The 18,577-nt window shown below is 39.5% G+C and overlaps 1 protein-coding gene across 1 annotated transcript in view; it reads left to right on the forward strand.

Annotated features, from left to right (window-relative positions):
• JMJD6 (jumonji domain containing 6, arginine demethylase and lysine hydroxylase) overlaps nucleotides 1-16,867 on the forward strand; it is a 92,477-nt gene extending 75,610 nt beyond the window's left edge. Inside the window, 4 exon segments of the mRNA XM_058170524.1 lie at nucleotides 7,138-7,255; nucleotides 12,528-12,702; nucleotides 13,141-14,032; nucleotides 15,473-16,867. Coding sequence (XP_058026507.1) covers nucleotides 7,138-7,252 — 115 coding nt within the window. The 3' untranslated portion in view covers nucleotides 7,253-7,255; nucleotides 12,528-12,702; nucleotides 13,141-14,032; nucleotides 15,473-16,867.
• Nucleotides 16,868-18,577: the final 1,710 nt, after the last annotated feature.

An 18,577-nucleotide genomic window follows, 5' to 3' on the forward strand; every position in this document is an offset into this window, starting at 1 on the left:
TTAAGAAACAGCAGGAAGCTTCGACCATAATTCATTTTTAAAAGATAAGCTTCCATTCCTATATCTATTTTCTCTAATATAGTACAGTTTGCAACTAAATCCCATTCATATAAGGACATTCTGCTTTGAGATATTTGTTAGCAACCACTTTGCCTCCAATTCACATTGATAGACTCAGTGTTCAAAACACCATTAACTATGCAAATAATGCCTTATATACAATATAATCTTTCAGTATGCAGCAATACATATATAAGGAAAATGACTAGCGGCAATGAGAAAAGCTCTCTCTTCAATAATGACAAATATTGCTGTCTGAGTGGGGTTTTTGTTTTTCTAAATATGAAGGCAGATCTTGTACAAAGGACTATAATTTCTAGCAGTTTCAAAATGTATATTGCCATTTTTCAGTCCAATAAACATTTAAATAGTTTCCATGACTGGTCATTGTGTTTGTAATATGCATAGTCAGAGGTGGGCTTCAGCCAGTTCAGACTGGTTCAGGCGAATCTGTTGTTAGGACTTTGCATAGTTTGGAGAACCGGCAAATCGCACCACTAGCTGCCCTCTGTGCCCCTCCCAGTCACTCCTTATCTCGCCTTGGCCAGAGTCATGCCTTTGGCCCAGCTCCTTCACTTGCTTGCCCAGACCACGCGATCCTCTGCCCTTCACCTGCTTGACTGCCTTTGCCACGTGGCCCAGCTGATCTCCGTGCCTTGCTCGCTCTGCTCACTGTGGCTGCCCACGAAGGTAAGGCATTCGGTTGAAGGGCCACCTCGGGGTTGACATGGTGAGGCTCAGCCGCCTTTTGGGCCTGGCTCTCGCCATCCTTCTGCCCACATGCCGCCCACTTGCCCTCCGCCTCCTCTTGGGGGGACGTGCCAGTTCCTGCCTCTCACCTTCAGCGGGGCCTCCACCCGCATACCAGCCACCCTCTCACCCTCTCCTCTGCCTCAGGTTCCACATTCGGGCCACAACAGGGAGACGCACTGTTTCTGGGAGACTGACGCACTGGGGCTGAGACCACTGTTCCGCTGAGGTGTGCGCATGCACATCCGCCCGTCCAGAGTGCTGCTGTTGGGCGCTGGCCCCATTGGGATCTGAAGGACAGGGTGCCCAGGCCAACAAAGGCACGTGGAAACTCTGGACCTTGCCTTCAGGATGGTTCATTTTGTTGAAACCAGGCTTTGCTCCCTGGCAAGGGCTCTGCGGCTGTACTTTTTTAAAAGGACTTTTAATTAAACCTCCAATGCTGCGGCCAATCTCGAGTCAAAAACCCAGCTCTCCCCTCCCCACCTGGTGCATTTAACAGACATGAAGGGAGAGAAGTTTGCTAGGCCAATTCTAGAATACAGCTCGCCTGTCTGGAACCCTCACCACATTTCTGACATCAATACAATTGAACGTGTCCAGAAATATTTTACAAGAAGAGTTCTTCACTCCTCTGAAAACAACAAAATACCTTATCCCACCAGACTTGAAATCCTAGGCTTAGAAAACTTGGAACTCCGTCGCCTTTGACAAGACCTAAGTTTAACTCATAGAATCATCTATTGTAATGTCCTTCCGGGTAAAGACTACTTCAGCTTTAATTGCAATAATACAAGAGAAACCAATAGATTTAAACTTAATGTTAACCGCTTTAATCTAGATTGCAGAAAATATGACTTCTGTAACAGAATCATCAGTGCTTGGAACACTTTACCTGACTCTGTGGTCTCTTCTCATAATCCCAAAAGCTTTAACCAAAAACTTTCCACTATTGACCTCACCCCATTCCTAAGAGGACCATAAGGGGCGTGCATAAGAGCACAAACGTGCCTACCATTCCTGTCCTATTGTTTAACCAAAGATCTACATACAAACACCCGCGAAAACCTCAGAAAACAAATATATATATATATATATATATATATATATATATATATATATATATATATATATATATATATATATATATATATATGTTTATATACTATATAATCTCTTTGTGTGATGCTTATATATATTGTTGTGACAAAATAAATAAATAAGTACAGAAAGGCAGCAGAGTTCATGAAGTAAACTCGAGTTTCTTAGCTTGGACCAGCAAAAGGTTGCGGGCGGGTGGCAGCAGGGAATATAAAGGACAAATGGAGAGATGGAGCAGCGCCGCTATCCAGGCTTCAAAGAAAAGTTCCCTTTAGGGCAAGGAGCGCAACTGATATATATATATATATATATATATATATATATATATATATATATATATATATGCTTATACCTCCTAATATTTCCTCATATATATGTTTATATACTATATAATCTCTTTGTGTGATGCTTATATATATTGTTGTGACAAAATAAATAAATAAAATAAATAAAAATAAATAAATAAGTACAGAAAGGCAGCAGAGTTCATGAAGTAAACTCGAGTTTCTTAGCTTGGACCAGCAAAAGGTTGCGGGCGGGTGGCAGCAGGGAATATAAAGGACAAATGGAGAGATGGAGCAGCGCTCGGCCATCCAGGCTTCAAAGAAAAGTTCCCTTTAAGGCAAGGAGCGCAACTGATGCCGCTTTCTAACTGTTCCTGCTAAGCTCCAGATCCTACCGTGGTGTTCAGTCCTTGCACCCACCTCCTGCCTTTCTAAAGGGACACCTCCCTGCTTGCTCCCTCATATTTCTACCGCGGTCCCATCCTTTCAAGAAATGTTTCTTTAAAGTCACCCCAAAGTAGGCTCCTTATCCTACATTCTCATTAAGGGTAGTCCTTGATTTATGGCCACAACTGGGCCAAAATTTCCATCACTAAACAAGATTTAAGTGAGTTTTGTGATTTTCCTTGTTACTGTTAAGTGTTGTTCAGTAGTAGTAAATAAATAGAGATTGTACCTTGTTGAGATCTTTGAGGTGAGTGGACGGGAGGTGGGGCCAGGCGTGGTAAGTGACATCGAGTTGGCCACACCCACCCCTTCACATGACCACCTAGCCACGCCTACCTAGCAGAGAACCTGTTGTTAAATTATTTGAATCCCACCACTGTGCATAGTATACACACACAGCTCTTGCTTCCAATAAATTCAGATCTGAATTGGAACTGGGAAAGGTATGATTGATTGTCCTTAGAAAACAAAACCATAGCTTAATTTACTGTAAGAGAGGATGTCATTCACCGTCCCCAGATTTGAATATTACTGAAAATCTATAAAGTGATCACAATCATACATAGCATGCAAAGAAACCCATAACTATTTCTGAGCTAGAAATATTCTACAAAGAAGAGTGAAAAAGCATTTCAAAAGCAAGGATAGAAGGACTCATTGGTGGTTACAAGTAACAGTTGGAAGTGGTTATTCCTTCCAAAGGATGTGTTACAAATACTGATTGGAAAGGTGTCCACATGTTTTACACCTGCAATATTCACCATTGTTTTGTTTCGGATCTATTAACAACTACACATAAGTAGTAAGCATGCATTCAAATTTGCAGAGAAATTTTTAATTTTGTACCAGGTAAAGGTTCTGTTAGCTTCTGTTCACTCAGGGATTCACTGAAACACAGTTCGGTCAAGAGTGCTAAATTTTTGCATACAACTGTAGGGATGTAAAACAAGATCATTTGACTGTCTGCATACAGGTAAACTTTGCTAAGCATTTTTCACAGCTGGTAATGTTTCTGAGCCAAGCATGTCTTTTTAGAAGTGCAATAAAAGGAAGATTTCCCCCCCAATGTCAGTTCGTAAATCTGTGGCCCGTATGCATCTACAGGGCTATACTTTGTACCACTGTAATTGCTAAAGACATCGATTGTCTACATGTCTGGGCAACTAGATTGACCCTTCCAGGCAGTGGCGGGATTCAAATAATTTAACAACCGGTTCTCTGCCCTAATGACCAGCTGGATAGACGTGGCTCGGTGGTCACGTGACTGTGTGGGCGTGGCCAACTCAATGTCACTCACTTCAATGGGCGCTTCGCCTTAGCTGTTACAATGTAATCAGGGTTAAGCAGAGAGGCAGTTTCTGTAAGCAGGGCAATAAAGATTAGGCTAGAAACAACACCAGAATGTTTCCTTCCTGCCTTTCTAACAAGAGTAGCCCTGTAAAGTGAAAAAAAACCAAAATAAGATTTCTTCCAGTAACCGGTTCTCCGAACTGCTTAGAAAGTTAACAACCGGTTCTCCTGAATAGGTGCAAGCTGGCTTAATCCCACCACTGCTTCCAGGGATATCAAACTGATGGCCCATGGGCCAGATGCATCATGCGCAGGGCCGCAGGCCATGCCCATTCCAGTGCCGCAAATGGGAAAAGCATCCAAAATGTTACATGATGGCAACATGACACAGCAAGTTTTACACTGTTTAAAAACAAACATGCCACATTTTTTTTAATTTGAATTTATATCCCGCCCTTCTCCGAAGACTCAGGGCGGCTTACATTGTGTTAAGCAATAGTCTTCATCCATTTGTATATTATATACAAAGTCAACTTTTATTGCCCCCAACAATGTGGGTCCTCATTTTACCTACCTTATAAAGGATGGAAGGCTGAGTCAACCTTGGGCCTGGTGGGACTTGAACTTGCAGTAATTGCAGCTGTGTTAATAACAGACTGCTTATGACTTGGCATGATTTTGTTGGGTTTTTTTTCCCCTTGGTGGACTGACAAGTGTGGTGCTATAGGCACATAGGCATTTAGATTTTAAAAATCCTAGGAGCATCTGAAACTTGACACTTCTGCCTTTTGAGAGTTTCAAAGGAAGCAGTGGCCATCTAAAAATTAGCCCAAACATCAGAGAGAGACTTTAGAAACTTTAAAAATTCCCTCTTAGTTATATGGAGTTCTGGCAGATGACGGCAGAGGCAGAATAAGAGACAGATCTACAAGCATTAATGAATGCAAAAAAAGGGCTCGGGACCACAGCCCATTCAAGATTAGCAGCAAACCTGAATACCACGCCACACTTATACTCAGCAGATAGCGCAGAAGTAAGCAAACTTTGGAAAAATGGAGGAAGTTGAGAATCCCCCTGTTAAACTAAGATAAGGGAAATACTTTCTAAGCCTTAGGTAAACATGTTTCATTTAATGTTAAAATGCTACAGGTAGTCCTCATCTTAGAAACCATTCATTCAGCACCTATTTGAAGCTACAGAAGCATTGAAAAACTGACTGACACAACCAGTCTCCAAAGTTATGGCCGTTGCAGCACTTCACAGTCACATGATCCAAATTAGGGGACTTGGCAGCCTGCCCACCCTTACAACCTCAGGGCTGCTTCATCTGCCTCCTACCCATCTGGCTCTTTTCATGGGTGGCAGCTGTGCAGCTGGGGCAATTTCTAGGATGCTTTGGTTTTGTACCATACTATTGATGCTTTGTGTGGTGCAGCAAAATGAAGGGTGGAGTCGGCTCAGAATGCAGAGGGGCAAAGGCAACTGTGGCTGAGGCTTGGGCACTAATCTGGGGCACAGTGGCTTTGTCCCATTCTGTTGATAAGCTAAAGATTCCCCTCGCACCTATGTGCTAGTCGTTCCCGACTCTAGGGGGTGGTGGTCACCTCCATTTCAAAGCCGAAGAGCCAGCGCTGTCCGAAGACGTCTCCATGGTCATGTGGCCGGCATGACTCAATGCCAAAGGCACACGGAATACTGTTACCTTCCCACCAAAGGTGGTTCCTATTTTTCTACTTGCATTTTTATGTGCTTTCGAACTGCTAGGTTGGCAGAACCTGGGGCAAGTAACGGGAGCTCACTCCTTATGCGGCACTAGGGATTCGAACTGCCGAACTGCCAACCTTTCTGATCGACAAGCTCAGCGCCTTAGCCACTGAGCCACCGCATCCCCCTATTCTGTTAATACTTCCTGGAATTCTGTGGCTTTGAGCCGTGCTTTTGGAACTTTCCATAGCATAATGGTTTTGCGTAGCACTATTCAGTTGGGGCAGCTGAGGCTTCTAGGGGTGGCTGCGGCTTTGCACTGTGGCTCAGGGGCTTCTTGCAGTCCCAGAGTCTCCATGTATCAAGGAGGCCCTGAGCCGCAGCACATTCCGTTCCCTAGCCTCCCTGTGCTTGCATACATGTGTTCACACATCCCATATCCTCTTTCCCAAACCTCCCTGAAACTCATGCATGGCTTGCCTGTGCCAGGCCTCCCCCATACATCTGGAGTTATGACTGCAGCCAGGATTGCTGGGATTACTGTGGTAAAGAGATGCAATCATGCAACATTATGCTTTACGACTGCACAGCTTAGGGATGGAAATTCTGATCCCAGCTGTGATGATAAGTTGAGGGTTACCTGTTAGAAGAAGATGGATTGAGGCTCCAATCTCTTAAGAGGGTAGGTAAGATAATCAATCCAGACTGAGATCCATCTAATGTTATATTCCAGGCCACTGAATGACAGGACTGTACAAGCATCCTCATTTGCCTCCAGTTGTGTCCACATTTCAAGTGATTAGTTGGTGGATCTCCTTATTAATAGTATCAGAAAATAGTGATAATGTGGCAGTACAATAATAGTACATTTGAAAAGTAAACTGGATTTCTTAGCTGTTGCTTGTTCTTAAAAATCATCCTTACAACAAGTGCTGTAATTTAAATGGGTGAACAATAAGCGATTGCTCACCCATTTAAATTATTTAATTTGTAGGTGAATAGTCTTAGTCAGTGGTGGGATTCAAGTAATTTGACAACCAGTTCTCTGCCCTAATGATTTCTTCCAACAACCAGCTTGCCAAATTGCTTAGAAAGTGAACAACCGGTTCTCCCGAAGTGGTGCAAACTGGCTGAATCCCACCACTGGTCTAATTTTTCACAACCCAAAATATACATTGGAATTCATGGTATCAGGGAATTCATGCAAGGGGTAGCTTGCTAAAAGTGAAAATGTGTCTGTAAAGTATGTGGGGTCATCCCGCATAAAAAAGCATCTTGACGGGAGATTCAAAACCAAGATTCCCAGCATTTCGGATCAAATGTGTAGTCTTTTATTCTTAGGGTTAAAAAAACCCTTTATTCACACATCTCCATCATGCATTTTTTAAAATTTCAGACAGGAAACATCCCATATTGCAAACTATCTTGTCAAATTCCACTGTTTTTATCAAAACAGAAGTATCTCCATTTTTTTTCCTTTTTGTTGTTTTCTTCTTGGCAGGGTTCAAAGAGAGCAGCTGGCTGCCATCTTCACCCTTCTAAAGGAAAAATCAGACACTTTTGGAGATATGTCTGAATCTGATATCAATGAACAGCTTAAACTTTATGACATGTAGACTGTAAGTTTTTTTCCGTTTCAGTATACTAAAGGTGTAAAACCTGTAGTTTTCAACATGATTAGAATATTTAGAATATATTGCATATGAAAATGCAATAAGTAGGGTTTTTATTGTATTTTATTGTTTAAAAATGATTTTTTAGAAAGAGTAAGTCATTTAGTTGTGTCAAATCAATATCTAAGGAGGTGTACAAATCAATATTTAAGGAGCTAAAATATACCAAATGCTGTTGTAATTTCTTACAATGATCTTATACTGTTATTGAATGCAAATGTCCAGTTGCTACAGGTATGCAGTGAATGATATTTGACAAGCTGTCTTTGAACTTATCTGTAACATGATGGAGACATTTTTAAAAAGAATTTTCTCAATAAAATATAAGTAACCAATGAGTCTGAAACTAATACATCAGAAACACTACTGTAAATCTAAAAACAAGTAAACAGCCTCTGTCACTTTATACTAAACTTCGTTTTCAAAGAAATTTATGTTCTAGATTAACTCTATAAATATTTAAGATAAGAAGTGTCAAACTGTAGAAGTTACATAATTTTGTATACATTTTTGATGAAATGTTTTAATAGGGACTATAGATAATATATGTGTGGGTTGTTAGATTTATGATTACTGCATCCACAGTGTTTTAAAGCAACATTACAGAAGTGGCCTTGGCTTAGTGTGGGAGGTGTTGTTTTTTTTCAGCTTCTCAGCCACAAAAAGCCCTTGACTGGTTCTATTACTGACTTGAGTTAAAGTAGGCTGTAATTCACAAAAGCTCAGGTCCTTTCATAAAATCTGTTACTCTGAGAAGGTGCTACCAGGCTCCTTCTCATTTGGGGTAATTAAAGTAAATCTACTTGAGAGCCAGTTTGGTATAGTGGTTAAAAGCATCATAAATTCTACTCCCACTTTAGGTGTAAAATCAGCCGGGAGACCTTGAGCTAGTCACTGTTTCTCAATCCTAGGAAAGAGCAAGGCAAACCACTTCTGAAAAACTTGCCAGGAAAACTGCAGAGGTACTCCAGGAAGTCACCAGGAGACAACCCTGACATGGAAGGCATTCCCTGCCCCACAAATCTACTTAACATCCATGGTCAGCAAAATTCATTTGGTGCTGCCATCTGCTGAGGTAGAACAGCAAATACCTACAAATACCTAGAGCAAATTCATTTTTAATTTCTTTTTAAAGAGATAATTTAGACACTGGTTTTTGTAATAGATGGCTGGACCCAGAGAAATTGTGGGTGGGATTCATGTGGAATTTAGTTCTAATAAAGAGGCCAAAATGACTTTAGTATTAGGATGCGAAGTTAGCTGAAACACTGCTCAGTGAAACACCCCAGAATAGAAAAGCAAACAGGTACTCTGGCTATGCAGTTTCAAGGTTGCAGTGGAGATGCAAGTTGTACCACAAAATGGATAGATAATGGAATAACCCCACTAGAAGATTGCTCTTGAAATGCCATAATTATGATTAGATTGTCAAAAGTAAACTTTTGAGGATTTTTTACTTCCTTTTACTTTACTTTCTTTTATGTACACTGAGAGCATATGCACCAAGACAAATTCCTTGTGTGTCCAATCACACTTGGCCAATAAAATTCTATTCTATTCTATTCTATTCTATTCTTAGAAATGTGTAAATGATCAAATGTAGATTAGCCAGATTAGCCAGCCAAATGTAGATATGGCACCATTTGAAATGCTTTGTATGAAATTTACTATATAAGTTTGCTTGTATGTATATTCAGGGACTTTCACCTTGGAACCTTACCTAACAAGTTCTTGTGTATCTAAAACTGTGCAGATTCTTAATAAAGTTTGGGAGATTTTGAGCTGTGTCCTGGCAGTAGAAAAACAGACTCAAACCTCATCATCCAGATGGCAGAGAAGACAGAGGGGTTTTGCGGGTTTCTCTAGGAGTATTTCTCCAACAATTTATACTATGATGGAGAATGGGTATGCTACTGAAAGAATGTTTAGTTATTTAAATTATTTCTGGAATATCTCCTTTTCTTAAATAAATAATTCACGTTCCACATACTTCAGGATTAGTGGCAAAATGTATAAGTACCCAACTATCCAGCTACTTGAAAGCTTGGTATTTGTGTTTGCACTGTTTGGGGTAAGAGAAGCTGAAAACTGCACAGACACAGAAATTGCCCTAAATCTACCACTTTGGAGTAAATCAGCATTTTGGCCTTTTCTTCTTGTCAGTTCAGGCTTAGTTTCCTGATAGCATCAAGGATGCACTATCAGAGCACAATATTTCATGGCACATCTAAGGACTATGCCTCTGTAGTTACCAGTAAGTACTAGTACTTTACAGTATGTGCCCGGTAGCTAGAAAAAATGTTTTAAAGGAGGTTCCTCCACTCTCAAGGAGGATAATTTAGAACTACCGGGGATAGTAGCCTTGCAAATGGGTCATGTGAGAAAAGGGCATTTGATCCACAGGATTGGGAATTATTTTGTTCCATGTACAAATCCCTAAAGCTCTAAACTACGCCAGTCCTAAAGTCGGCATTGTAAGTACCATCTACCGTAAACTGACTGAGTTTACATATCACATTGTTGGAAGAAATATCCTTCTGGGTTCAGTTCCAAGTGGGGAAAAAGACACTGGAAATATGGATACTGCTTGGAAAGATGGCTTAATGGTGGACAGGAATCACATGGCTTGAGTTCCTGAACAGAAAAGGCGATCACACATGCTTCAAGGTATTGGGTGAAGAACCAAAGAGAAGAAAGAAAAGAAAAGAAAATGCTGAGAGTGCCTGAGTTTATACCCTCTGTTGGGTACACCTTAGTGTTTCCTGTTCCTGTATAAGAAATGTATCCTGATTGGTTGTCAAATTCCCAGGGGGCAGGGGTCTTAGTTAACTTTGTAGGTTGTCTCTCAAGTTGCTTGAGCCTTGCCATGTGTTTGTTGCTAGTGAGTTTCTGTTGCTAGATGGGTCCTATTGTGTTGCAGATAATGGCCCATTGGCAAGGGGTGGGTGGGGGGAATGAGTTTCTGCCTCTGGCCCATTGACAAAAGTGGGGGGAGGCAGGGAGCTGCTTTGTCTTTAAAACATGTTTCTCCATTTCTCATCCAGGGAAATATAATATTTTGCCTTTTTAATATTTCCTAAAATATTTCATTCTTCTAGGAGAGGGGTGGGTACTAACTTCCTACAATATGAAGCCATAACCACCTGAATTCACCTACCAGACATGGCTTATAAAATCACAATGGTGGGACTCAAATAACGTAAATCATATTATGAAATCAAAGAACTACAGAGTCAGAAGAGGCTGTGTGGCCTCAAATCGAATTGTCTGCTCTATGCAAGAATCTAAAGTAAAATACCACAACAAATAGCTATCTGAGTTCTGCTTGGACAGATCTAATGGAGTACAGTATTTTTTGTTAAACTGTTCAAATTTTCCTAACATTTTTCTATTCCCCTAATCATGTTCATTACAAAACATGTTCAATATTTTATGAATCATTTGGTGTTTGTCTGATTTTTTTTCTTAAAGTGTGATGCTCAGAACTGGACATTAAATTGAGGTGGGTATGATAAAGTGAATAAAGTGAAACTATGCTTTTGCTGATGTCCGAAACTGCATTTTACCATCGTTGCAGGCCTTTCACAGTATTGATTGCTATTTTGTTTGCAATCAAATATTAATTCAGGATCTTTTTCACAAGTGATATTAACAAGCCAGATATTTCCTATTCTGACCCTGTGCACTTGCTTTCTGCATGTGAAGTACACCATTTTGTATTTGTTAAATTTCTTGATGTTATTTTAGCCCATTTGCTAAATATATCAAAACAACCTTGATTTTTTTTCCTGATTTTTTTTTCCTGGGTTATAAACCACCCCACTTAATTATCATCTACAAGACATACACTCCACCTGACAATAAATGAACATGTCCATGAAGAAATGACACATTGCTAAGCCTAATCACTTGCCTAGCCACTGACTGCACTAGAAAAGAAAGAAGAGGAACACTGCAGGAGAAAAGATGAGAAAAAACAACACTATCACTATTTGCTCTGATCAGTTATTTTATCTATGACAATTATTCTCAATATGGCTAATATGTTTAAATACCTCTGAAATATGTATGTCCGTGTGTGTGCTTTTTCAGTATATGCTAAATCTTAGTCTCATAAATTAGTACTGCAGTGAACAAAGACAAAATTATGATTAATCGGTAAATGAGTTTTACAGTACAGAAAGAAAATTGGGAGTGAGGGGAAGGATCAAAAAAGGCAAGATTTACAATGTTGTGATGCACAGTCTACTCCTGTTTTACATGTATCAATTTCAGCACGGCTTCCATCACAACACATCTTCGGTTTTGCTTTTTTTCCACAAAGATAAATTTATGTAAAGTTGTTCACACAACATACAAGATTAATCGATAATAAAAGAATGGGTTGCCCAACAGAATAGGCTAAATGTAGGCCGGCTAGTTTGCAGTTTATTGTTATATGCTACATCCAGTTTGGAATTTACTATCACTTTTTAGTTGCAGTAGTGCACATTTGCTAAAGATTTTTTTTCCACTTGACAAATCCCTTTTGCAGACAACAGTCAAATCAAGTTTTGCACTTTTAGAATAGAATTTTTTTATTGGCCAAGTGTGATTGGACACACAAGGAATTTGTCTTGGTGCATATCCAAAGGCATATGCATTGCAAATACATTACAAAGGCAACTAGCCTTTGAGATGGCATAAGCATTAATGTCAACCATACGGTCCCAATTAATTTCAAGGAAAGCTGAAGTCACAACTACTTGAAGCTTGCGCCAATACAGAGCCATAAATTAGCCAGTTACATTTAATTGTTACGTAATGAGAACAATTTTCCCCCGTTCAATCAAAATCAGATCGAGATTAGTTAATCCACGATAAAATGCCCATGCAAACAGTCTTTGTAGTTTAGTGCGTTTGTGAACCAGGCAGATATGCTGGGGCAGTATCACCCAAAAAAAAATCCGGCTAACCTAAACTCTAGTAAGATCCCGCGCAAGGTATGCAATACAGAGAAGACAGTACTCGCTCTTTTAAACAATCCTTCCTTTTACGCATGCGCCTTCTTGTAACACTCAGAAGAGCACCCACTCATCAGCTGCAGACCGGAAACGGAGCACAGCGCCTATTTGAGGAGCTCATAGAAAGGAATGTAGATCTAAGAAAATTAAGAATAACTCACCCACTATGACTTCCTGCTTAAGATGGTCCTTTACTCTGTTTTCCTCTTTTCTAGAGAAAGTGGGATCCGCTCTTCAAACACGGGAAAAACGAACCATAAACTAGCTAAGATGCAAGAGTTAACGGCATTTCTCAATAAGGATTTTATTTGGGATGTTTGGATTTCTTTAAAATGTTAGAAATACTTAAACATATTTAAACCCCGCAAGAAATAATGTTCTTTGAGGAAGGTGGGTTTTGCTGCTGTTGCGCTTGTGGCTTTTGGCAACGTTCAACTATCGTGTTTTTTTTTTCTTGTTTATATATCTTCCGGGATTAAAAATTCAAAGCACAATAGCTAATCTTGCTGTGATAAATAATTTTTTCACATAATGTAAGCGGGACCATTTGGTTTGTAATAAGAACAAAATAAAATCCTGGATTATTAATTAATTAATTAATTAATTAAGGGGCGTGCATAAGAGCACAAGCGTGCCTACCATTCCTGTCCCATTGTTTCCTTTCGATATATCCAATTAATATAGTTATTACATACTCATACTTATATATATGCTTATATAGTGTATAGTTATTTCATGCTTATGCTTATATATTCTGTGTGACAAAATAAATAAAATAAAAATAAATAAAATAAAAATTATTAGCCCGAGTTTTTTTTTCTATTACAGTGCCCGATTCTTCCCAGGAGACAAAAAAAAAAGATTTCAAGGAACTTGGAAGTGAGCGCGCTGTGCGCTTCTACATTTTACACATCTACAGAATCTAGCGACGCTAACACGCCTGCGCATATTTGAATCACTGGGCAATATCTATTAAACTACGGCGGCCGGGAAGAGATTTTTTTTTCCGCCCGATCGCGCGGTTTCTCTTTTGAGGCTTGTTCCCAGACTCTCGAAATAAACCTGGATCGGGATTAGAAGAAGAAATGTGACCGGGAAGTGGTTTCCAGGGTAACGGACCGCTGCGCTTGGCTGCGCCCGCCCCAGCGAGCGTGGACGGGCAAGGACAGGACTCGGTGCCGCGTCAGCCCAGAAGATCCTATACTCTTCCCCGGCGCTCTGCCTCTTCTGCCTATCGTGGCTCCGCAACAAAAGTCCTCGGCTCCTTCTAGTTGGCGGAGCGTTTTCCGCTCACCCGGCCTCTTTAAGGACGGTCTTCCGTGAAGAGGCAGTCCCGGGTTTCTGCCCTAAAAGTGAAACCGTCCCAAAAAAACAACCTTGAGTTTTTCTGCCATGGTGCCCATTAAGCCCAACGACGGTAGCCCGGATCTCTCTCAGACCACGGAAACTCAAGAAGCCTCGCCCTCCGACCCCACGGGCAACCCGCCCAGCGCCTCTCTCATGAAAGCCCTAGACGCAGTTATAACAGCCGGTAGACGCGGCTTGCTCGGCCCGGCGGCCACGGTGGCCCCTGTTCCCGCCTCGAACTCTGGTGGTTACAACGGAGTAGCTTCTAGGGAAAACTTGAAACCTATCCCGCTAGTGGCCGGGGTCGACCAAAGGAAGAAGGCGGTCAATGAGAAACGCACCGCTGTGATCACGGTGGTGCCCTCCACAGAAGGTGAGTCAAGTAAGGCAGGCAACCCGCTAGAACAGGGGTCTCCAACCTTGGCCACTTTAAGCCTGGAGGACTCCAACTCCCAGAATTCCCCAGCCAGCTTTGCTGGCTGGGGAATTCTGGAGGTTGAAGTCCGCCAGGCTTAAAAGTGGCCAAGGTTGGAGACCCCCTGCGCTAGAATGCCGACACCGCCTTTCCAAGGAAATCTGGGAATGTGTGCGTTTCTCTTGAACAGAAACTTCTATCTCTACCCTGCCGTCAGATGTGCAAATCCTTGGTTAGCTTTATACTTCTGCCGGAAGAGTTAGCGCAAATTACCTGGGGTAGACGAACACTCGGCCCATAGGTACCTAATGTGAGGTGGCTGATACTAATCCTTTGATAATCTTTGTCTCTTCCCTATAGCTGTTGAAAAGGCAAGGTAAGGTGTGTAACTGAATTATGATAACCAGTGGAACAGCTTGTCTCCAGAAATCGTGGGCGCTCCCAACACTGGATGTTTTTAAGAAGAGTCTAGATATTTTTTGATCTGCTATAGAATTTTCCCAGATACTAATGCCAGAATGGATCTTTGCTATTTTGTCTTTCCCCCATTTTCCAAGCTTTAATCCTGCCCCTTCATCTTAACTTTTCACATTTTTCCCCATTCAGAATTGGAAAGACAGTGTGATTCTTACATGTTTATGGAGATTCTATGATTCTTACAATAGTTTACACCCGGGTGACAACACCTGGGTATTTCTGATTCTTGAGCCCCAGAGAGATGCCACAAATACAGCTGTATGTTCTCTCTAGTTCAGATTAAACTGTTTTTGCTACATTTACACACATTGTGGTTTCAAAATGACTGACTACCTATCTTAAATACATAACTGTGGGTGGCAATCAGTCAGTGCAAAAACAATAAGATAAGATAGCCTTTATTGTCATTTACCCATATACACAATGGCACATATTAACATGAAGTTCTTATTACTGCTCTCAAAAGGAGGAAATGCCACCCACCGAATAATGTCACCACTGGTGTAAGCCAAACTCTTGCTTTTCTTAGTATAGTGGTGGACCAGAAATATGAAGAGAAAATTCCTTTCATCTGCTTCTGTTAATCAGCACATATAGTTTAAGAATGATTTTTTTGTTTTTGTGCCAGTTCATCTTCAACCTCATAGTTGAGCTGATTTCTTGTCATCCCCTGTTCTGTTCATTCCATTTGGATAATCCATTGTTTTAACAATATTCTGAAATTTAACTATGGTACATTCTTGAAGATATAATTAAGTTGCATTTCTTGATTTTGTTTTTGAGTGTTGATATAATTTGTCCATCAGAGTAATATTTTTATAATATTTTACTTTTAAGAGGGATTATTGCTATTCTTATGTCGGAATAGTAAACTTACGTAGAACTTGAATCAAAGGAGTTAATGTGATATTTTGCTTTTAGGTGTTGAAAATCTGCAACCTGCACCAAAGGAAGTATGGATATGTGGAAATTCTGTGATTTTGGCATCGAAAAAAAGAGCGCAAAGTCACCCACATGGATTGCAGTTGGGCATCTCAACTTCACGGGCAAATGTGTATTGGCATGGGATACAGAGCATGATGTGGACACAGCTTATACCTCTTTTGCATGAAATTTATCATCTCCGATCTCCTCCCTCAGTAATAATAATTCATCTTGGTGAAGATGATCTGTTTCCTGAAAATAATACTTCAGTCATTATCTCAATGAAAAATGATTTAGGCATTCTTAAAAGAGCATTTCCAGATACTGTTATAGTTTGGTCTTCACTGTTACCAAGACGTATTTGGAAAAACGATCCAAAGCCCAGATACACGGAAACCGCTCAAATTCTGGTTAACAAGATAATGGTAAACTATTGTAATAAAATTGGTGTGCACTTTCTGTCACATAATTCAATTACCTCTGATAAATCAGACCTCTTCTTGCCAGATGTCAGTGATCTGAGTGATGAGGGAATTGATATCTTCATAGCAGATCTGAAAAAAGTCTTAAGATTGTATCAGATTTTGCAGTAGCTGGGAAAGAGTTTTTGAAAAGCAGTCTGTATAATGTTTGGGAAGTTTGGTTTTATTATTACATGAAAAAAAAGAAGACACGAGCTGACTATATCTATACAATATAGCTTAAAATTTTCTCTCACAGATATGTCACAGATTAACAGATGTGTTCCTAAATTTCGGTCTTCTGTAACAAATGAAAAAATCTATCTTACATTATGAAGACTTCAAATGGGTGCATTCATCTTAATGAAACTGGGTGTTTTACTCCCTTGGAGGGTTATTGTAAAACAACATAACATAAGATGCTGTAATAAAAAGCATCACAAACCTGTGAAGTAGACATACCTGGGTGTGCCTTGTTTTTTATCCTAGCCTTTAAAGAAGCAGTTTCTATGATATTTAACTAATATATCAGGATATATGTAGAAACATATTGAATAGGGTTTTTTCTTATCTGAAAGAAATGGCTGAGGTTGGACATCATAAAATAGTATTTTGTAAATAGCCGTTTTTCAAAATACTGTATATTTAACATTCCTGTTGAACCACAGTTGACAAATAGCTTAATCCAAGAGCCTAGTGCCATTGAAGGTTTTTACTTAGTAAGATGTTTAGGAATTTGTAAAGTTCTATCCAAAACCAGCAGCATTGTCAAAGAGATGACTTGTATCCATGATGCCAAATAAAAATTGTTTTCTACTATGGCACACATAGAAAATTATTATGGCATTTGACAGCATATTGCCCTGTATATGTTTTGCTTTTTTCTTCATTTTATTTTTGGGTGCTTATAAAATTAAATACTTTAACGGTATGGATTCTATTTTCTTAATATTAATGCTTAATATTAGGAAATTTTCTGTATTTTCTGTATAAACAGTATTTTTCGGTAATATTGGTTAAAAAAACACTAGCTATAACACCCATAACAAATAAAAGAAATTCAAGTGGATTAGTTGGCCTGTCAGAGAAAATGCAAATAGCAACTAAACCTACAAATTTAGCAATAGTGACTTAGCTTTCAGATTTCATATAATTGTTCCTTAAGCTGGGGGAAAAATAAAAGGAAAAAGAGAAAAATGTTGCTGGTAAAAGTATAAAGTAAAAGAGCAATGGATATGTCCTTAAAAGGCATATCCATTGCATTGTTTCTGGTCATCCCATTCCCCCCCCCCCACACACACACCCATCTTGCCAATTTCATCTGATAGCATTCAAAACTGGCTGTTCTTTCCATAGTTAGTTGAAAATGACAGGAAAATCATTCTTTTGTTTGTAGTTTTTATAAGAATAATCATCAGGTTATTTATGTCCCTTTTTCACTGTTTCATTATAAATCTACAAATTGCTATTTCATTGGGAGATTTTGGATTATACTGTACATTATATAATAACCATAGAATGTGTGCATCAATTTCTTAGCATTTATTTAGACAGGATGATTTCATGCAGATGTCAAACACTGGGGGAAAATATTCCAGAAAGATTATGAAACTTTAATATGCCACCTATCGGTATGTATGAGGGACAACTGGAGTTAACAATCGGAAGCCATCACTGTTCTAACTAATTCTTCGGCAGTCATGGCATTACCCAAAAGAGATGAAGCAGATTTACATTATAATAAATTCACCTGCCTGTGTATTGGCTGTGACAAATGTTCCCTAACACTTGTACAGTTTTAATACGGTACTAATATTACTATAGGAATTTAATTATGGTAATCTGTGAGGAATATAGATGTGTGTGAGGAAGACTATGGAATGTAAACAGAAGTGTCAGCAACATCCAAATACTATTACATCTTCAACGTTTCTGTAAAATACGTACACCCATTTTGACTTTCCAACTTAGTTTGTAATTAAGATGTGCAAAATTTATGTCATGGAACATTTAAATTTCAAAAATGAGTGATTCTGATTTTGAAACAAGTTATTTTGAGCATTCCAGAAGTACAGTAGTTTATTTCTGAACAAGTTGTAATAGCCCTTGATCATTTTTGATTCTGAATACAACATGGATAACTCCCATCAGGCTACTACTAGAGCACATTCAAGGTTCAGAAAGCTTGTTTCAAATTCAGACTGCTTCCATAAAACTGAATGGTCAGTTTGAAATTCCACCTACTTGCCTTGGGGACAGATCAGTGCAGTTAGTTATTGATCGCTAATACCTCCAAGCTGCATCTTAATTTGTTAGTAGGTCTACCTCTTTGAATTAGCTAGGTGTCCATAATACAATTTATTACAACTTCCAAGGGAGTTATTGCTAACAAGTACATTGGGGAATTAATAAGTGGCATGGCACCATACTATATGATTCAGAATAACACATAAGCAATTTAGAGGACTGGAAAAAGGCAGAGAATTTTGGTGTATCTAGCTGAAATGAATCTTGAATAAAGTTTAAATTGCAATATCCCAACTTGGTAGCAGGGCATGAGTATTATTTTCATAGCAATGGGTGTTTTGTAGAATAACACACAATTATTTTTACACAGTAGTGTAACTTGATAGATTTTTGA

Source organism: Ahaetulla prasina, chromosome 2 (genome assembly GCF_028640845.1).
Source record: "Ahaetulla prasina isolate Xishuangbanna chromosome 2, ASM2864084v1, whole genome shotgun sequence".
NCBI classification, from domain to species: domain Eukaryota; kingdom Metazoa; phylum Chordata; class Lepidosauria; order Squamata; family Colubridae; genus Ahaetulla; species Ahaetulla prasina.